The sequence below is a fragment of the Uloborus diversus genome, chromosome 6 (assembly GCF_026930045.1).
Source record: "Uloborus diversus isolate 005 chromosome 6, Udiv.v.3.1, whole genome shotgun sequence".
Lineage (NCBI taxonomy): Eukaryota > Metazoa > Arthropoda > Arachnida > Araneae > Uloboridae > Uloborus > Uloborus diversus.
Genome location: NC_072736.1, coordinates 150,971,861 through 150,995,012, shown reverse-complemented (window position 1 = coordinate 150,995,012; position 23,152 = coordinate 150,971,861). Strand labels below are relative to the sequence as shown.

The window sequence follows — 23,152 nt, the reverse complement described above, 5'->3', positions numbered from 1 at the left end:
TTTGAAACATTGTTTTTCTGAACTCTATCGTCTCCTCAAGAGCACAAATAATCTCAATTAGGTTAAATTAATTTTTTAGTAAATATAAGCTTTTAACTAAGAATTAGTTGAAAACTTAATCTGCATCGATATTTTTCATCGCAAAATAAAACCCCAGTGATAATACAAAAGAATATCATCTGAAGAAAATAGCGTTTTAGTCTTATGAATGTAAATGCAAGATAAGCGAGCTGATGTGTGCATCATATGACTTCCTTTTACACCAATTTAATGTTATTTCTCCATTATTGGCAATTTTAATGTGATTCAATAGTTAACTCTCTAAATATCACCAACAGTGGCCAAATTGAAACCAGATTTAAAAATAATAAAAAAAAACCGCCAAATTTGTCGCCAAGTTGACGTCAAAACTTGGCGACCGAAAGACTGGCAATATATCGCCAAGTGTCAGCCAAATTATAACACCACTTGAGTTCGCATCGAAATAAACAATGATTCCCCCCCCCCCCAAAAAGTGCAAAAGACTCCTTTAGAAAAACCCGAATGCAACCAAAAAGGGAGGTGCCCAACTAGACCCCACTCGGAGTCTATGTGCTAAATTTCAACTTTCTAGGACATACCGTTTTTGAGTTATGCTACATCTATACGCACATACATATGTACATACAGACGTCACGAGAAACTCGTTGTAATTAACTCGGGAATAGTCAAAATGCATATTTCGGGCGCCTATACGTTCTTAGGTATATATGCAGGTGTGGTCGGGTCAAAAAAAAAAAAAAAGGAACATTCATTTGGGGATAAGCAAAATGGAAATCAGGTCGATTTTTGCAGGCGTGCCCATCCCCCCAAGTTCAATGGCGTAAATCCCCCCGAAACTTTTCTCATCTCTTTCCTTTTTTTAAATTTGTATATTTTTAGCTCTCTTTTTTAATTTTATTTACTTTTTAAAAATAATATTTATTTGTTTGTTTATTTGATTTTAATTTTTTTTTTTTTTTTTTTTAAGATAAAGATAAAATTTATTAACAAACAAAATACACATACATAACAGTAAGCAAAATTAAAAAAGTAAAGTTAAAAAACTTACAAATTATAAGACATAAATTACAAACTTCATAACAAAACATTAAGAAAATCTTAACTATAGTTCAACACGAGTTAGTATTAAATTCAACACTAAAGAGCGCCAAAGGCACTGTCCGCAGTGTTTTTTAAAAATTAATTATTAATATTATTATTATTTTATTAGAAAAGTTCTCTGCTACGCCAATGACATATACCCACACAAACTAAATAAATAAATAAAATGAAATATAAACAGAACAAAATAAAATAAATACTTTAAATTAAAAATAAATCAAGAAATAAATTTAAATAAATAAATTTAAAAAATCCCCCCAAAAATTTTGATGGCGCAACTTGCGCCATAATCCCCCCTGTGGGCACCTCTGGATTTTTGAGTGCATTTCTTTTTTTTTGTTTTTTTTTTTGCGAATACAGTACTTCTTTTTTTGTAAAAGAAAGTAAAAAGTGTTAACATAAAAATATAAAAATGTTTAATCTTCCAGCTGTAAATGCTTTCATTTAAACCTGAAAATGGAACGTCCCACTTTTTATCACACTTTCCATTTTACCTTATCACAAATTATTACAATTAAACTGTGACATCATTTACGGACAACAGCAAAGACTTACTGTAGAAACAAGCTACTGGGACTTCTACAAAATGCTTCTGTATTTGAAATGGTGCAGTTCAAAATTAGTATGAAATAAATATCATACAAAACTTACCCATGTTGCCTTTCGACAGCGAAATTATTCCGCTACTTCGAGAAACGTAAACTCCATGCCTAGAAAAGAGAAATATTAGTAAATGAAATATTCAACTATTGTGCAACGCTATCGGTAGTGGTGGGGTGTTGCAAAGTACTACGTAAGTGAACGAACTACCTGTCGCGTTTACGCAGGAAGCAAGTCAGCTTTTTCCGCTTACTTAAATTCAAGGTTGGAGTTGTGAATGTTTATTACCGAAAATAGTTTTTAGTGATGAAATGTGTCTTGCTGTTACAGTGTTAAAAACGTTGAAGACTGAATATAACAGCACAAAGATTTTTTGTTTCGCTTTTATGTTTCGATAAGTGTTTCTGGGTGATATTATACAACGACATTGCGTGTATAATATCACCCTTTAGATGTGCTGTTGTCGGGAAAAATCGCTGTGGGGAAGGGGGGATTTTTGTTTGTTTTGCTTTTTTTTTTCTGTTTTACAAGATAGGTAGACGGATTTTTGTCAGGTAAAACACAATAAGTTTATATAACTTAATACCAGCTTTAATCAGGGACCGATTTACACACCTGGGTGCCCCGGGGGTACTGACAAATATGGTGCCCCCCCCCCACACACAAAATATATAAAGGTAAGTGTTTGATAATATTTTGATAGAAAGAAAACTTTAAAATATCGTTTTCATACGAAAAAATTAATAATTAAGATGTTTTGCAAAAAAATCATTTAATATATAAATCTAAAATAAATTTATGGTTTTCATGCTAGAATTTTTTTTACAGTCGCAGATTGAAAAACTATGATACAAATGGTAAAGGTAAATCATAATGTGCTTTCTGCACATCAATGATTCTTTATATATTTTCTCCTTTGTTTTCTTATAGTAAGTTCATCCCTAATGTCCTCATAATCAAGTTTTGCGGTCAAACTTCCTTCTATTGAAAATTTACTATCAGAAATGAGAGACCGCAAAGGACACTTAATTCTCTTCAATAGTAAAAATAATCGTTTTTCACTATTATTGGAAATAGGCAAAGTCAAAAAAGATTTCAGGACTGTATCTACATTGGCAAATGATCTATTATACCAAGTTTATGGATTTTAGGTTAGAGGCCCCAAACACTGGTCCCTAAACAAAGTAAATTTTTGATGACAGAAATTTGGTGCCCCCTTTCTTTTGATTTGTTTCGTTGCAAATAAATTTAAATTGCTATTATGAACAAACATTTTAACTGCTCTAAAATAGAATAATTTAAATTATGTTAGAACGGCAAAATTTACATTAACTGTTACAATATGGAAAAATACTTTATTGCTTACAACAGCTTCCGAAGCATCAATATAAAATAATTTAGCAAGAGCTGAAACAAAGTACCGATTCTTTTTTGAAAAACATTTTGGATTCAAAATCTTAGCAATACAGATCTATCGCATGTTTACATTCTTTCAGAAATTTCTTCAAATAGACAAGTAAAAAAACCTGCAATATCGCTGTTGCTTAGGTCTCAAATTTTCAAGCTTTTCGAATGTCATCTCACGGAAATGGGAAACCCATCGATTTCGAATTTTTGTTCGGTGAATAAAAGTGATGACTTGGATAAACCTTGAGGCAAAAGTATTCAGATGGTATTTTACAGCTGTCTTTCACAATTTCTGTTTTTCAGACTGCTTTTGGTTATCTTTAGCTTAAAGTGTTGTTTATATTTTCCGGAGTTTTGTGAAATCTCATCGCAATCTTGTTTTATATTCAGTTGAGTATCAGAACGATTTTTCAAAAAAAGCAATAAAGTTTTTGGGTGCGCATAAACTGTTACTTCAATTGTACTAGTTGCAATACTTACAATTAAAGAAATGCGGAATTTTTTCATGAAAAAATCTATTAAACTTAGTTTGAAAATTATTGAAAAAAACAGTGTGATGCGAAAAGATTTATAGTTAGTAAAATAATAATAATTATTGTTACTAATATTGGCAGATTATCCTATTAACAATCTTATTATTTTCAAGAAAACGGTCACAAAAGTGCTTTTTTTTCAGGAAAATTACGTAAATAAAGGTGTTTATGCATTATAAGTAGTAATTTTTAATTTCTGAAATTCTTTTTAGCTTGAACTTTGTATGCTTTAGCTCGTAAATATCACTGGCACTAGAAATAGGAGACAAAGGTCAGCCTGCAATTTTAACGGGAGTAAGCGGGAAGAAGTTAAAAAAAAATCATCATCATTAAGATCTAGAAAGATATATCGACTGCAGAGAAAAAATGAATCGTAAGCGTAATGATTTATCATCTACAAAATAATATCATTATCTATGCTAAAAATAAAGCTGAATGTCTCTCTGTCTGGATGTCTGGATCTCAGTGACACACATAGCGCCTAGACCGTTCGGCCTTTCTTCATGAAATCTTTGCTAAAAATAAAGCTGAAAGTCTCTCTGTCTGGATCTCTGTGACTCGCATAGCGGCTAGACCGTTCGGCCGATTTTCATGAAATTTACACAAAATTAGTTTGTAGCAGGGGAGGTGTGCACCTCGAAGCAATTTTCTAAAAATTCAATTTCGTTCCTTTTCTATGATTTTATTTTTACCACCATTAGTGGATTTAATTCCTCTGCACCGATGGAATCACCATAACATGGACGAGTAAATTGCCATAACATGGACGAGCAAATTACCATAACGTGTTTGAACAAATGAACATAGCATATTGGCGAGAAATTCATCATCCATTATTGGTAAATATACAGGCGAACGAAATGACCTTTTAATTTTCTACTACGGGCAAAACCGTGAGAGGACCATTAACTAATAATAAAATGATTATTATTTGTCAAAAATAAAAACAATAATCGTTAAGTTGGGGAAAAATCGTTGCATCGAAAGATACCGCTTACGGGAAAATAAATAAACACACTCACGCAAATTGATCACGTGACTTGCAATCTACCAACGATAACACGTCATTGGCAAACTTAAAGCCCTCTTGCCATATAAAGCGATAATGTACTGTGCGACCATCACGAGACAAGCCACCGCCGAAATGTCTGCGCCTGTCTGCTGCTATAGTAACGAGGCGCGTCTCATTTTTACAAGGGAAGCTTAATGTTGGAAAAATCCGAACGACTAAACAAAGGTGACCAGACGAGTGGCGAAATGACGCTTAAAAAGCCTTCCTGCTAGCCCTTGCAGAAAATGAACGAAGCCCGCTTCTATGGCAGTAGACGGGCTCAGACTTGACGGCGGGAGCTTTTCCGTGAAAGACAGACAGTACGTACCTTGCTAACTACCAACCACCAAGATAACAGAATTAGAAACGTCCAGCCACAGCGAAGTGAAATCAATGAGCAATCCTGATTGTTCAACAGTTGGTCAGTTGCCATTGCACTATATTTGCGATAAGACTTATTCTTAAATTCATTACCAAAGTAAAACTGCAGTATGAGACGTTTCAAAAAATATCGTAATTAAAATAGTATGCTTGCTTGGGGAGGGGGGGAGGGGTACTGCAAAAGGCTAATATACAGGGTTAGCCTAAAAAAATATCCCGTTTTAAAAATTTATATTTCATAAACTATTGCACTTAAAACTGTAAATGATACATAAAAATAAAGAAAAACTGTGAAAGTTTTTTCTAACGTACTTAACTACTTAAACGTGCACGTTCCGCACTGGCGCAGCCAGAAATTCCTTCCGGAAGCTTCACAACAGTCCTTACACGTGTATTAACTATTGTTTTTAGGATTGGCAACAATGTTAAAACCAAGACCTCCGGGAAGTGCTTTTTCCCCAAAGCCTTCCTTACGGGGTTTGGGGGTACCCCACCCCCCAGAACCACTTCTCTGCGCCACTGATGTTCCGCAACGCTGGATTGGCCGTACAGGTGATGATGATTTACCCTTTTGCGTTGGCCAGCCAGATCCCCAAACCTAACACCATGTGATTTTTTTTTTTTTTTGAGCAATCACGATTGCTTATTGTTCTCACTTCACCGTCCTTGGTGTTTGGTTCATTTTTCAGCTTGGACCAGGGGGCTCTGCAGCTTCAGCATGGACCAGGGGCCTCTGCAGCACCACCGCCCACCGGCCTCTGGTCCTGCACTGTTAAAACTACAGGTTGCATTTGGCACTTTTCGAGGGTGAAAAGCTTGTTCACCAGCGGCACTCTTTACGGTGCCGAAATTGCACCCTTAACACGGGCGAAAAACCGGCACCCTTCACCCAGCGTGCACCGCGGTGAAAAACGGAACCCTATGGCAGAACATTGGCACCCTCTGTTTTCTGTTGCTGAGCACACCCCCCCCCCCTCGGTTTTGTGTGCATTTCCGTAAACAATTGTATACATTATTATTTATTGTTTTGAGTTATAAAAAGCTAAGTCTTGGTACATTTTCCACATTGAATAGTTCTGAAAATGATTAAAACTTGTATTTTAAGGCATTTGATCACATTTCAACTTTCGAACATAGTTTAGAAGTGTTCATGACTTAAATTTGTCTGCCGTGCACTAATTTTCGTACATCCACTTGGATTGCTCAGTAATTTTAATATGTTATTGACATTTACTGCAGCACGATCGTACCGAAAATGAAGAACGTAGGTACTATTTGTAAATCATTTACACGAACAATAAATATTCAATTATGTTGCAATCATGGAAAAATAAAACCTTTCATCACGTTCGAAATTTTAATCAAAGAGCACCATATTAGTACGTACGTATATATGATTCGACATTTGAATATCCGTAAAGAATATAAAAGAACAAAAGTCTTTCGATAAATTAAAAGTCAAAACAAATTCTAACGAGTTATTCATTCTTACTATTACTAGAGTGACGAAAAAAGTTCAGTCATTCGCTTTAAGCAATAACGCCGAGGAAAGCTAGTTAACTTAGACACGAGATAATAAATAAATAAAAAAAAAAAAAAATCGAGACGGAGAAGAAATTTCTTTTTCTCAATCCGCTTTCCTTTTTTTTTTTTTCGTGCTTTTATGTTTTTGCTATTTGCATCATCGTAATTAGAGTTTCCGTTCACTTGCTGAGTGCATCACATTGCTAACAATGAATCTCTTAGTTAAAAATCCACAAGATTGTTGATAATACAAGCAAGTAAAACCACATAGTCAAAATTAATAGTTGAAATAACTTTTCAAATATCATCTAATTTAAACGTTTTGATTATTAAATGTTACTTATCCGGTGCTGATAGCTATTTTTAGGTAAAATTTATGCATGATAGGAATAGCAAATGTATATAACGGCTAACTGAAGAATCAACGTACCTTTGAAACAATTTTAAATATGTTCGAAAGCCTTAAAAGCTACACTATGATCAAATGCATGTACTTACGCGAAACTTTGAAGAGTAAATCGCAGAAACTTATAAGTTTTAATCCAATTTCGTACTTCATTCAATGGGAAAGTGCATGTGCGTAGTTATTCTTGCGTTCGCCATTGATTGTGGTTGAATGATGTCAGAGCGGAGAACGCATGCGCCAGCGTTTCACCCATGCATTTAGGAGGTCCGTTTTCACATTTATTAGCGTCATTCACCTTGATCACACTTCCTAGCCTCTACTGCACCCTGAGGCCCGATGTTTTCACCCCAGGGAGCCAAATAGTTAGTCAAAGGCACCCGTAGTTTTGACAGTGTGGGCACTTTCCCCCGGAATCCGCTGCTCCTAGTCGATAGTGTCCATGTCCAACAAACACGCACGCTCATACACATGCACACTCTCACACATACAAACTCACACACACGCCTACGTGCATACACACAGATCTACACACGCACACAAGCATACACATGCACGCACACACCAATATACACACGTAACCGCCCAGGGCGAGGGGCCGGTTTGGGGGGAAAGGGGAGCCATTTCTAGAAACAATAACTCCAATGAGTAGGGTCGTGTCGCAACTCGTGATTGCGAAAAACATAATTTGAATTCAAAATTTAAGAATTCAAATTATTATTTTTTTTAAATAATTTTTCGTCAAAGACAGTGTTTATACATCACCATTGCCTACAACAATGCAGGAACTGAAATATCGCATTTCTGTAACATTAGAAAAAATTCACAGTGAAACACTCTAAAGTCTAAAATGTATGTTATAGATGTGTGTCGCGTTACGAAAAGCCTTTGTGAATGAAAAAAAAACCTTTCACAGTTTATCTTTATTTTTATGTATCATGTATAGTGCTAAGTATAATTGTTTATGAAATACAAATTTTTAAAACCAGGATGTTCTTTTATGCTAACCCTATTGCAGATGAACATCGATGTAGAAAAGTAATGGGAACTAAACATTATAATATGCCTGTTCCTTATTCGAGTTAAAAAATTAGTGCCTATTTTCAATTAACTGAATTAAAGGAAATAAGCCACGCTTAAATTGCTATTTCTTTGTTTTTAATTCATGCATTTCCATTGCATTGTAGTTAAAAAATTCAAACAAGATTGAAAAATATCGAAAAAGTTGAAAATTTGAGAAATCTTAAAACACACAGTTTTATTACTTAGTTGTAAGTCGTATTGATAATAATAAAGAGGGGAAACAACTCGACTTCAATGTTTACGTAAAGAGGCGAAAACAAACATTTTTTTTTTTTTTTTGACTATTCAAATCGATTTAAAAACTTGTAATAAAACAAAGAGATGCAAATCCAATGTTCTTCGTCTAAAAAGCAATTCAATTTCTTTACTCTCAGTTTCGCTTTTTCTTTGTTAATAAACGCTTTTGTTTTCTTTTACTATATAGGATTTAGTGACAATTTTATTAAATTTTAAGCTGGCTTTCAAGTCTTAGATTTTTTTTTTCTTAAAAGGTCTTGTTTTTTTAAAGTGTAGTGCACTAATAAAAGTAGTTGGATAAAAAATTATTAAGACTTTGAAAAAATTAGCATAAAATATCATATAATAAAGGATTGACTGTTGAAATTTTGTTGAATATAAGTTTATATACGCTTTTATTAAATTTATATGTGTAGTAAATATACAAGGTGTTCCGTTTTATTCGGCAAGACCTTTATTTTCGCAACCGTTAGTCCTAGATGCATACTTCCAAATGGAAAATTTTTCAAAATTAGAAGTGGAATTAAGATATTGAAAGATTGAAGTTAAAAAAAAATGAGTCAAAGTGCAAAATTTAACTTTTTGTACGGGCCCTAGGTCCCTTAACTTATATTTAGGGAAATAATCTCCATTAAAAAATAATTCCAACACAAAAAGTTTGAAATTAGTACGACCAATGTTCACCGAGATATGAAACGCAGCGTTCTGTGACTTACACCACTTTTCACTCGACGTTTTGAGGTTAAATATAGCGGTTAACAAGTGTTTAAAATTATATGTGTGCATAGAGTGTGGTTTTACAAATTGATCGAGGTTCGTCTTGCGTTTTTGCGTATCACGGCATAATATTTGCATTTATTTTTGAATAGCAATGAAAAATATAAATACCTTGTTTTTCTTACTTTGACGACCTGTCATTCTTCTGAAAGGGCGATAAGTTCCAATCTCATCTTCTGTATGGTCCCTTAAAACTTTGAACTGGAATATCTCCTTGAGTTTTGGTCGCACAAATGTCAAGTTTTTTGTGTCAGTAATAGTTTTCAGTGGAGATTATTTCTCTAAATAATAGTTAGGGGATCTAGGGCCCGTGTAAAATGTTAAATTTTGTATTTTCTGACTCTTTTTTATTTCGCTTCAAACTTTCAATATCTTAACTCTGCATCTGATTTTGAACATTTTTGAAATTGGAAGTATACATCTAGGACTAACGGTTGCGAAAATAAAGGTCTTGCAAGTTAAAACGGAACCCCCCCCCCCTATATACATATTTATATAAATACGTACACTTTTACAGATGTTTATTGTTAAGAACGGCACTTAAAAAAAATTTCCGTTTTCTAATGAGGGGCGAGAGGAAGAGGTTCGGTGGTCTTTCCCTGGAAAATTCTTTAAACATGTTGTACCAACTCAGTTTTAGACGGGCTTTGGTGATGTTAGGGGGAAGATAGGTACAAGGGACTCAGCGAAAATTTCTAGAATTCTAGTTCTTAAAAACATCTATTATAGGTCGCATTTAGTTTATGACATTAGGGTAAGGAATGGGAACTTAGAGGATGTCCCCAATGTACTTTTTGAAAAACAGATCGAAATCGATTCCTCCTCCCTCCAATTTTTCGAAATTGCAGTTCCAAAAATGCAATTGGTGGCAAACATTGACGATGTTGCGGAAAGAGAGGAAGCATTTTTGTAATTGAAATTGTAAGAACTTTAGCAATATATTATGGTTTTAGGAAGCGGGGTTCAGAGGCTATCCCACTTAAATGTTTCGCAAGTGAAGTTTCAAGTACCCAATTTTTTATGACATTAGAGGAAAGCCGAATATTTTCTGAAATAGGGAAGTTTTCGATTTTTCAATTTTATTTTTATATGATAGAGTAACATGATTGAACATCATAGGTGAAAAAAATTTTACGATACGATAAGTAGTTTTTTTTAAATTAATTTTTAAAGTTCAAGCGCTTGTGATGTCAAATGGCATAGGAAGTGACATCATGCGCTCTTCTGATAGGGAAGAAGCCGAAGGTCGTGCATTTGAGTTCGAACACGAAACGTAAAAGGCATGAGAAAGATTATTTAGATTGTGCTTTAACGAATCCGGTCTCCATAGTGTGTTCAAAAGGATTATTGAATTTCCAAAAAATATAAATATCAGAGCGCTCCAAATGTCCCTAGCGAAAACAAGCGATCTTCAGCGGAAGACTGCCCATTCGCGCCCTGTGACGTAGCCTCGTGACGTTTCAGAAGAGTGCACTTTTGATCGTGGATTTTTAAAAATTCATTAAAAATCAACCACGGTGTTTTAAAATTCGGCGTTGGTGAATTTTTTAGTTTTGAGGGTCAATTAACAATATCCAATAGCCAAAATATGAACATTTAATAGTTTGCAACTTCCCTATTGAAGTCTTAAAAACGTGATTGTGAATTCATACTTGGTAATGTTAGGATCCCGTGAATTGTACGAAATTGAAGCCCTGGAATTAAAATTTGAGACTCTCAGTAATGATTTTGACGGTTATGGGGGCTGTGGAGGCGTTGCATTTTGAAGACTTTTATATTATCAGACAAAAAGGAAAAAAATGAAAGAAATAAGACGGGGGGGGGGGGGGGGAGTGCAGAGTGCACTCAGCTGACCAATACGCTGTAACTATAGAACATTTTAAGTTCTCTTTTTAGAGTTAGTTAAGATTTCTCCCCAACATCGTTATTTTTTCCTTGTTAAAACCAATGTCGCGCTATTTACGTCTCTTGAATAACGAGCTGATGTGTGTGTGCATCACATGACTTCCTTTTACTCCACTTTAACGTCATTTTCCCATTATTGGCAATTTAATGTGATTCAGTTGTTTGTTCTCTAAATATCACCAACAGTGACCAAATTAAAACCATATTTTTAAAAAAAATCGCCAAATTTGTTTGACGACTAAACTTGGCGACCAAAAGACTGGCGATATATCGCCAAGTAACTGCCAAATTATAACACCGCTTGAGTTTACATCGAAATTAACAATGATTTCCCCATAAAAGGGGCAAAAGACCCCTTTAGAAACACCCGAATGCAACCAAAAGAGGAGGTGCACAATTAGACCCCACTAGGAGTCTACGTACTAAATTTCAGCTTTCTAGGACATACCGTTCTTGAGTGATGCGACATACATACGCACATACGCACGTATATACAGACGTCCTGAGAACTCGTCGTAATAAACTCTGTAATCGTCAAAATGGATATTTCGCGTGTCTATTTGTTCTTAGGCACTTATCCACGTGTGGTCGGGTCGAAAAAGAAACTCAACATTCATTCGGGGGTGAGCAAAATATAAATTAAGGTCGATTTTTGAGTGAAGATTTTTTTTTTCGCGCACACAATACTTCCTCTTTTGTAAAAGGAAGTAAAAAAGAATACTTTTGAAAAACATTCAATTCAGCATTCATTATGGGGAAAGGGACACTGAGTCTTTTCACCCTCTCTGGTTGCGTCACTGGGTTGGGCACCACTGATAAATAGCATCAGAGCATTAGGAGATAAAATATGGTAGAATTTTAGGAAGATACAAAACGTTTTAAACTCGTTAATCGCTGAAGCAAGATAAAAACAATTAGAAAAGTTATACTGGATAACTTTTTTGCTAACCTTCCTGTAAATAGAGCAAATTTAAGACATTATAACAACGACTCCTGAGCTTATTATTATTTCCATTGTTATTTTCATTATTTTACTTTTTTTTATTTTTTATTTTCAATCATTTATATTTATTTATTATTATTTATATTTTTATTATTTTGTTATTATTATTATTATTATTGAAGATTTCAAAGTCATTTTAACGATTGCAGTACGTTGAACGAAAAGTATCACAAAACAGAATAGAGTTATTAAGTACTTAGTTGGGAACAATTTTGAACTATGTCGCATTGAAACAATAGCCTTTTCTGAAAATAGAAGATAAGTAAATCTGATTGATCACTCTTGATTCCATTGTCATATGATTAAATGCCATGCAGTTTTGTGGCGACAGCAAAAGAGCAATTAATCATTGCTTTCATCCATTGTGGTTAAATGAAATAAATGATTTTGACACAAAAAGTCTTAAAAAAATAAAATATTTGCACTGTTTAAATTTTGTTTTATAAGTTGGAAGTCATAATTCAATACACAAAAGACCTTAAACTTGTTTATAAAGTTGTCAAAAGTTATCCAGTTTCATTATTTCGGAATTTTGTTTCTTTATCAGTATAAAAAGCTCAGCACACGACAGAAAAGTTGTGATCTAAAAAGCTGCACCGTATCTTTTCAGTCAAGTCGTAAATGTCTTGAATTCGACCATCAAACTTGGTCATAATCTGAAGAAAACTTTTTCAGTAGCTTTTTGTACTACTTTTCGGTAAAAGTAAAATAATAATAGTAATAATTATAATTCTAATGAAATAGTTTTTGATTAAAACATGCTTAATCTTTACTAATAATAAAGCTGAAAGTCTCTCGGTCTGGATGTCTGGATCTCTGTCTGTCAGGATCTTTGTGACGCGCATAGCGCCTAGACCTTTTCCGCCGATATTCATGAAATTTGGCCCAAAATTAGTTTGTAGATGGGGGTTTGCACCTCGAAGCGATTTTTCGAATATTCGATTTTGTTCTATTTCTATTCCAATTTTAAAAACATTTTACTGGGAAAATTAGCATAACGTGGACGAGGAAATTACCAAATTATCATAACGTGGAACCGTAACATGGGCGAGCCATTAACATAGCAAATTGGCTAGAAATTCATCATCCATTATTTGTAATATACAGGCGAACCAGATGACCTTTTAATTTTCTACTTCGGGCAAAGCCTTGCGGGTACCGCTTGTGTCTCATAAAACTGTATCTAAGTTAACAATTAAATAAAAACAAAAAACCCGACTGGGAAAAAAACCAAAAAAATTAAAAAGAAAAATGTATAAGCCATGTAGTTTAGAATGTTATTAAGTACTACTGAATAACTACACCGTTGAAATAGTTTTGTAACCGTACACAGATAAGAGAAATCATAAATTCAAAAGCAGAATAGAAGGATCAACAGTCGGGGTCCATTCGTTTCTGATTCAAGGAACCCCGTAACATTTGAAAGATCCCTCGACTGTTGATCCTTTTATTCTGCGTTTGAATTCATGATTTGTCTTATCTGTGTACAGTTATAAAACTATTTCAACGGTGTAGTTATTCAGTAGTACTTAATAACATTCTAAACTACAGGGCTTATACATTTTCCTTTTTAGTTTTTTGGGTTTTTACGCAGTCGGTTTTTTAGTTTTTATTTAATAATTTTTTATTTTACACTTTTTAGTTAATTTTCATTGACTAAGTTATTATGATTATAAGACGGTACATTTCGCAATCTTGTCATTTCATTGAGAGAGTTTGTTTGTATCGTGAGGTTTATTAAGTAACTTGCGGTATTCTAAACTACTGATAATTAGTCCTTCTAGGGACCTAAAACGGCTTAAAGCTACATGTACTTGACCTTTGGCAAAAATGCGCGAACGTAAGTCAACCACAGCACAGCTATATAAACAGCCTGTATAACTCATGATGACGCGAAATCGGAAACGTTATCAGCCAAATCTTTCTCGCAAAACTAAAAAAACCTGACGAGAAAGTACACATCGCGAAACTCAGTAACTTGAATCAAGGCAAAAACAAATGCAACATGTTAGAGATGAAAATCGAATTAGTAGACTTTCTTTCTTTTGGTGCTTATTGCACGGGTTTCTTTTGATGAGGACTACAATCTGAGTGCCTTGCCTTTGTTACGCATAATATATTTTTTATTACAGTACAAAATACGTATAAAGAGCACATGAAAGAATTTACATCAGAAAGAGGGGAAAGTACATCCGGAGCGAGGGTGTCTTGACCCACCGCCTCAAGTGGGAGAAGCAATCGCTTAGACCACTCGGCCAATGAGACCCCAATTAGTAGACTTAGTAAAAAAAAAATTTAGGCAGCGAAAACTACCTGCATTTGTCGCACGCAGGTAGCGTGCGACACAGTGTGCAACACCCAACGTGCGCCGATCCAGAACTGACAAAATATGGCAACTGGTTGTTGATATGTTGAATTTTGATTACTCTCATGTGTTTAGTGACACTCCCAAGGTTAAGACAAATCGATTGACGTAAGAATTTCCAAAATTGGTCAAAGCGTTTATCCCCTAGAACGCCACATAGGAACATATATACATACATAGACTTATAAACACATTACCCTCCTTTGCGTCGCGCACGCGCAGTCGGGTAAAAAGACGGTACTCTGTTGAATATATTTTTTTCTAATTGTGCTGCGTTAGAGGCACAACCTTTTGCAGACCTAGTGCAATCGCATGGTGCGGCATCCATTCTTTCATGCAGCACTTTGTCGGCGGATGTCAGTACCGCGGCAAGTTTGAAGTCAAGTTTTACCACTGAATGGGAGCACCTACGCTCTCTTCGATACGAAACTGCACTCGGAATTTAATGCTGTCAAAAAAAAAAAAAAAAACTCCAAGCCAAACGAGTACATGAGGGATGTTTCACAGACCTTCGGTATCTTGAAAATCTTTGGACTGGAGCCAGGTTCGAAATTGCGCCTTTGGGAGTATAAGAGACCGGCGTCTAATCACTACACTACTTTTCCGGCATCCGTCAAATATAAATAGCCGCTTTTTTCGTCACTCTCAATCTTAAGTCGCCTGAAAAGTCTCGAATAAAAGTATGAACGTTAATGCGTTACTGTTTTAGAATTATTTCTCAATTTGTTCCCGTAAGCTATATGTTTTCGCTACTTTTTTCTTTTCAGTTCTTTTCAAACCATATGTTTTTCAAAACGCAATGGATGAGAAGAAAACTTCTACTTTCTACTCATAACAGAGTTAGAGCAGAATACTTGCGAAACTTTCAAGGTATTTAATTCCCTGACTTCATTTCGTTTTCCTATCTACAGTTTTTCAGGGCTGTAACAGCCCGATCGGTTAGACATCTGGCTCTTAGCCAAAGAAACACGCGTTCAATAATTACCTGTCGTACTTGCTAATAATCCCTGAAGCTCTTTAAATATATTGTGATCTCTAAGTTACCTAAGTTTGCTATTCAAATCAATAACTCTGGAAGGTTGGGAGGATGGACCAAGGATTGTTCAGATCCTGGTCTGGATCAAAAATATCATAACGCTGATTGATGATATTTCCTTCTATCGTATGCTATCTCATAAAAGTTGTAGATCGGCTCTCGTGGCAAAAAGAAGTTGCTTCTTTCTGCCTGGATACGAATAGTACTCAAACTAGAGTTTGGTTTTGTGTCTGACATTAAGTCACCACCACCACCACCACAAAAGATTGAATACAGAAATGCATGCCAATAATCCAAGTCCACTAGACATCTGACGTCATTTTCTGTCGCTTTAAATTCTGCCGGTGATTTTCTTCTTTGGGCTTGAACTGACTTTTTTTTTACTTGAATGATTTGGGTTGCAAGGGTATTGGTTTCAAAACAATCAAGGGGACAAAGTTAAGAGTGTATTCAAGCAGTTGTTACAGATACGGCAGAAAAAAGACCAATGCCACGAAAACGATACTAAAGCATTTTAATTTTGTGCATAAATACATTGTTTATATTACTACTAGCAAAAATACCCGGCGTTGCCTAGGTCAGTAATAATTGTGAGAAACAATCGCTACTTTCATTCGTTTTCTGTGTTAACTGAAAGAAGTCAAAACACACCGTTTTGACGTGATTAAAAATCAAGCTTCTTCCTTACGCATAAAAGTAAAATAGCAATAAGTATAAAGAACGAAATAGTATTCAGCTAGAAACGAAAGCACAACATTTAAGCACATAAAAATTTCAACCGATTGTCATGAAAATCAGTATAATGATGTATTTTTTTGTTGGCGTTGCAACGCGCGTCGGGTACAGCTAGTGATAACATAAAAATGAACGGACATACATCAAACAGTGAAGACTCAGTTAAATGTGTGTATTTTACATCTCTTTTACCTACAATAAATTGTAAAACATGTTTTGAATTTTCTAGCAGAAATATTTGCATAAAGCAAAAAGTCAACTTTTGTTAATAAAAATAACCCAAATTCCTTCTTCCCAAATAACTTTCAATTTAAATATCTATGTAATGCAAGGTAAATATACCCAAACATCGTCTCTCAAAGAACGATCAGAATACTTCAAATCAAACTGATTTTACTAAATATTTTTCGTCAAAGTTGTTCGTCTAGCTTAAAAGATACCATTTAACGCATATTTATTGAATTTTCACCCAATAGTATCGCAGTAGGAGAGTTTATTGTAGCAATTCAAAGTATTTTCGTTTAGTTCCTTTCCTATTAATTCCACTCAAAGCATTTATTCAGTTACCCTAGATGCAAGTTAGCTCTTTCAAAGGATTCCCAGGTTTGTTTACTTTGGTTACGTGAAAATTAGCTTCTAATCGTGAGTAAAATTGAATTAACATAGTTCGGTCTGCTGAAGTTCTTTTGATAGAAACAAGTATTTCAGGGCAGCTAATGTAATAAAACGCAATACGATTGTTTGATGCACAGTTGTAAGGTAATTTATTAATTCCCCATTAATTTTTTTTTCCTTGCAATGTATGAGGGCACAACTTAAAATGGAATATTTTCTCTGGAAAAAAACAGTAGAAGATGAAATGCTATTACTTAAAAAAAATTATTATTTACAAGTGGCACCCGCACGGCTTTGCCCGTAGTAAAAAATTAAAAGGTCTTTTGGTTCGCCTGGTATATTTACAAATAGTGTATGATGAATTTCTCGCCAATTGGCTTGCCCATGTTACGGTTCCACGTTATGATAACTTGGTAATTTACTCGTCCATCTTATGATAATTTTGCTCGGGAAAATGTTCTTCAAATTGGAATAAAAAAAGAACAAAATCGAATTTTCAAAAAATCGCTTCAAGTGCACACCCCCATGCTACAAACTAATTCTCTGCAAAATTTCATGAAAATCGGTCGAACGGTCTAGGCGCTATGCGCGTCACAGAGATCCTGACAAATAGAGAGATATCCAGACAGAGAGACTTTCAGCTTTATTATTAGAAAAGATTTTTAATCTCATTTGTCTGAAATTAAGTAACATATTTCATTATTGCAATATTATGTTGAAATTGATGATTTTTAAATTCCGATACAGAATGATGCTGTTAAACATAAATTCATATCGGAAAATTATCGTTTGCGCGATCTCATTTCAAATTAGCGTTCAGAAGGTTGCCACTTTTTTTTTCTCTGCTGTGGCTAGATAAAATTTTGTTTTTGTTTTGACGGGAAATCGTACAGTATTTTTTTTTCTCTCTAATTAAAGTCTGATTCTTGAACATGCAGCATTTGACCTAATTTTTATTTTCGAGGTAGACCGTGCAAAGCCGGGCGACGCAGCTAATATTCTAATAAAACACACGTTCTTCCAAAAAAAATTCCAGCAGATTAAAACGCAGTAGATGACGTTTTACAGACAAGTTTTCACATCAACCAGAAAAATAAAAATAAAAAATACTTTTTTTTAACGTAAAATAATATTAAAGGGTCAATTCATTAGAAATCACCCAGGCCATGTTGCTCGACATTTTTGAATTTCCTAATTTTTTTACTAGTTATTTTCCACTACTAAGTGAGTTCAAAAGTGTTGCAATTTTTAGGCTCATACTTTTTTTTTTTTTTTACGCGCCATTTTAAGTTTGCCTAGTAGCCGTTTTTGGACCAAAAACAAGTTTTACGTAAATGCATCTAACTCGGTTAATTTTACAGCTATCAAGACAAAACAAAATCCTACATCATCAGAATGATGCCTTAGATAAGAATTGCTTGCAAAACATTATTTAAATGGTGAGAAAGGTGAGGAAAAAAAATTCACAACTACTAACTGAAAATTAGCATAAAATACGTGTTTTAGTGCTGAAAAAATAGTAAAAGGAGGAGAGTCTCAGCTGTAATTCTTTTTTCTTGTGTAGATATAATACTTGTTGTAGAAATTTTAAGCTTGAAAACAATGTTCTTTTTTTTTTGTACATTTTTTTAAAAATGGCAAAAATCGCGTTTTGGCAAAGTTTAAAGTAAAATATCTCAAAAGGGACTGAGTGAAAAATTATGATATCAATACAGGTAACGCCTTTTCATGATGTGAACCACTGATAGCAATTTTATGACTGAGACTCAACTGGTACTAGAGTTATAGTACATTAAAGTTGTCTAAATATTGCGTTTTCGCAAAGTTTAAAGTGAAATATTTCAGAAAGGACTGATTGAAAAATAATGGAATTAATACAGATAACACTTTTTAATGAAAATAACTGGTAAAAAAAATATTAAAATCAAAAATATCAAGCAACAAATTTTATTCTTTTTGGGTGATTTCAAATGGATTGATCCTAAATTGATATCCTACCAGCCATTATCGGTGGATGTGCCGGGAGGCAAATCAAAAAGAGCTGCCTCAGTGACGGTTAGCCATGGAAGAGAGAGATTTACTATTTCAAATTTTGTCTTGCTGGTGGCTAAACAGGAAGCCTTGGCAGTGATTTATTGAAGACATTTGCGTCAAAAATGAACGTTATACAATTTTTTTCTTTAAACAATCCAATAAATTCCTCAAAGAATCCTACTCTCCTGTTAAATGAAAACGTTAACAAATGATCAGTAAGTATTGCGATGTTAAAAATATGGCAAATGAATATTAGAAAACCGCAAAGAAAGGGAAATGTAATGAATCTTTGCAATACAAGTAGCTATTATGCCAATAGTTTATGTTTAAGCGTATTGAAATTGCAAGACAAGATAAAGCTTTACCGATAAAAAGCAACTTTTTTTTTTTTTTTCAATTCCTGGTAGATAATATTTGCTTCATATCTATAAATAAAAATTTCAAGTTTCTAATGTTCACTGAGAAAAATGAAGTTTTCAAAAATGAGTACATTCATGCTTTCAAATTTTCTTGCAACCGTATTTTTGAACCACCCTAAGCCGGAATTGAAATATCAGAAACTCAAATAGTTATTGCACAAAACGCGTATTTGAAACGATTAGAAAATTATAACACTTTTGACAAAATTATAACAATGCGAAACATTTTTTTTTTTAACCTCAGAAAAATGTAAATTAAACGCAAATTACATTTTTAAATTCTGTACCTCAAAGGCCAAAGGACGTAAGTCACATAATAATAATTCTATAGGAGAAAGGAAAGTCTTTTTTCTGGAGCGTGCAAAGGATGGGATGAACGCTTATTTAACCCTGGAAAAAAGTTGAAAAGACTTTTTCTTACGAATTACGTTCACATAGCTCGATGCAGAATAGGCTTCTACATACTAGTACAATGCACTAAGAAACGGAAAATCGCAATTTTTGGACTTATGGACTTATGCAATACCTCTCCTGAAAAAAACTTTGATTTTGATTGATCTTGTTGCAATGAAGGAGCGTTAAGTTAAACAAGTAAAAGTTTAGGGTTGAAGCTGCTGCTTAGTGTGGTTCAAAATTACATGTAAAAAAAAGTTCTCCCTAGATACCAGGACACCTCTCAATTTTTTTACACTTGTGGATAGCAATATACTGGAAGAATTTTAGCTTCCTATTTCAACTGAAAGAGAGTGCTCAACCCCTAACCCCAAACTTCATTTTTATGGGGAAGGGGGTGAAAAAAATGCATTGAACTGAGAAAACAATACTACATCTTTTCTTTACTATTAATAAAGCAGAAAGTCTCTCTGTCTGGATGTCTGGTCTCTGAATCTCTGTGATGCGCATAGCGCCAAGACTGTTCGTCCGATTTTCATGAAATCTGGCACAAAGTTAGTTTGTAGCGTGGGAGTGTGCACCTCGAAGCGATTTTTCGAAAATTCGATGTGGTTTTTTTTCTCTATTCCAATTTTGAGAACAAAATTATCTTAAGATGGACGAGTAAATTACGAAATTATCATAACGTGGAACCGTAACATGGGCACAAGCCAATTGGCGAAATTCGAAATTATCATAAAGTGGAACCGTAACATGGATACAAGCCAATTGGCGATAAAATTCACCATACATTATTTGTGAATATACAGGCGAACCAAAAGACCTTTTAATTTTTCTATTACGGGCAAAGCCGTGCGGGTAGCGCTAGTATTATAATATACACGAGTAATATGCATGTACATTGCAATAAAATAATAATTCATAAAAAAGAAAAACAGCTGCGGAAATTAAATATTTCTAAATTTATTGCTTTTTCAATGCAACGGTTAATGTTAAATTAAGGGGTCATTGAGCACCGTCTTAAAATTTGAGTAAGAAGCTAAAATTTTTACAGCATAATACTATTAGTAAGTCTTAAAAGAATAGAGGGTGTCCTGTACTCTAGCTGAAAATAAGTTTTTTCGGACCACCCTACTGCTGCTATTCCACTCCGAATGTTTGAGTATAAGTATGTGCTCAATTGCTATGATTTGCATTTTCCAATTTTCGCACCAAATGTTTTTCAAACAGAAAGAGCTCAGGCGAATAATTATCTATATTTAATAGAATATGAATTACAGAAAACGTTGTACTCAATCTTTAACATAGTATGGACGAATCAATACACAGTTACTGCTAAAAATCATAAATTTTGTTCATTTTTATATTACAATTGTCTGTTATAATGGATAAACTTAAACGAATATAATCTCCTACAAGTATAAAATTTAAGTTTAAAATAAAGTTACGGGGTGTCCTGAAAAAGACTGAATGTTTTCAAAAAATTATAACAGGAGAACGGTTAGTGATAAAAAAACAAAATCTTGCAGAAAATTCATGTGGTGGACCCTAAATTTGTTCTCTCAGAATTCCAAATTTTAGTTCAAAAATAGTTGCAAATAGTTCGCCGGTAAGTCAAAAAAAGAATTGAAATTCTCCGATTTTTCCTCTGATTGCGACATGGGATTACAGCCGACGATTGTTTGAAAATATTGTTTTGCTTTTTGGTTCATTATTTTCGAAAAATGATGATGTAATTTTTGTATCGATATATATATATTTTTTTTTTTTTTTTTGATTTACGGGCTTACTATCTGCAGCGCCATCTGTTGGAAAAATTTCAACTAAAATTTGGAACTCTGGGGAAAAAAATTTACCACCCACCACATGAATTTTCTGCAAGAATTATTTTTTTTATCATTTATCGTTTTACTGTTATTAATTTTTAAAAACAGTCAGTCTTTTTCAGGACACCCTGTATATATACATATGCTTAACTTAAACAGTAACATGTACTTAACTTATAACTGCAAGTTTTACTTAACTGAAAAAGGCAATCATTTATGAATATAAAACGTACAAAATGACTTAAATAGAGAACTTTACTTTACTGAATGCTCATTTTAAGTAAAAGTAAATGAGAAAATGCTCTGTAACATACCTGCAAAGTTCTAAAGAAATTTTAAAAATACAGTGAGAACATAGTACACATATATGTATCGCAAATGCTTGCAAAATAAGCGAACAGCATATGGCAATATTTTATTACGATGTACTTTTTATACTACTGTACTACTTTAGTTTGAGTAAATAACTTAGTGCTCAGCAGTCGTACTTTATCCATTAAAGGTTCGTTTCCGGTGTAGGCAGGAGAACCGTTGCATGATATCGCTTCACAATGTCCACTTTTAAGAGAAGTGAAAAGCTGTTTAAGTCCTAAGGATTCCCAAACTTTAAAATCCACTATTTTCGAAAGCTTCTGAATCATCTTGCGAATTGACCATGCCTCTTCACTTCTGCTTTCAATTTGGGACTTAGCTGCTTGGCAAAGAAATCTCTGGAAGCAGCGAGGATCTTCGAATGATTTGGCTCCAAATTCGTTGATGGCATCCAAAACTTGTTCAAGATGGATGTTGCCATTGCTGTCCAAACTTCTGGCAACCGAGCTGGCGATTGTGGATGTGACCGCAGGCAGCATACCGGCATTTGCCAAAAATTTATTTACCAAAGGAAGAAAAGTTGCTATTAAAAAGCTAACTGAAAATACTATTGCAGTAAAAGCCACAGTCGGGTCTCTGAAATATTTCTTAATGGTTGTTAAAAAGGATGGTTGATCTTCAACTTCGAGGGGAGCCACTTCAGTTGGCCCACTAATCACTTTCACTGCCTTTTCAACAAGCTCCTTCACTTTCGTCGCTCCTTCTTCCAGCAGTGTTGGCTTTGTTTTATCATCCTTCTTGTTGTATGAGTCATCTACAGCATAACTTGGTGGGTACGGGAAGTAGAATCCTCCAGCTCCGTACGAATACTTTGAGCTTTCATCCGGTACAAACTGGTCGAAACTGGTTGGTATTTCGTAGGGAGGAAAATCATATCGATCCGGCTTTGTAGCAAATTCCGGATATGGTGCAGAAGGATCATAATATCTACCTTGAAATTCAGGATTGAAGGGTAACCTGTTGCTATAATCTTCAAATCCATAACGAGGCGATCGATTTCGATCCTTTCCTGTGCTATTTTTACCATCACTTTCCTCTGCCACTATAAAAATCCACGAAGAGCACAACACAAGAACTAAAATAATCTTTTTCACTCGAAGACACATGTTGAGCTGTGGAACAATCCAAGACCTCAAGTTTAATGTCCATTTCCACGTCCCATTCATCTTATATACTAAGTGAAAATTTCACTCCACCCATTGTATTCTTGGCGTAACAGAACTTAAAAATGCGAGAAAATGGTGTCATACATTACCGGAATTAACATCCTCTTAGAGGAAAACGTTTCAGTCGCATTAACATTCATAAAA

The 23,152-nt window shown here is 34.3% G+C and overlaps 1 protein-coding gene across 1 annotated transcript in view; it reads right to left on the bottom strand.

Moving 5' to 3' along the window:
* LOC129225032 (protein toll-like) overlaps window positions 1-22,948 on the bottom strand; it is a 36,440-nt gene extending 13,492 nt beyond the window's left edge. Inside the window, exon 1 of the mRNA XM_054859578.1 lies at window positions 22,076-22,948. Coding sequence (XP_054715553.1) covers window positions 22,076-22,948 — 873 coding nt within the window. The remainder of the gene's footprint in view (window positions 1-22,075) is intronic.
* Window positions 22,949-23,152: the final 204 nt, after the last annotated feature.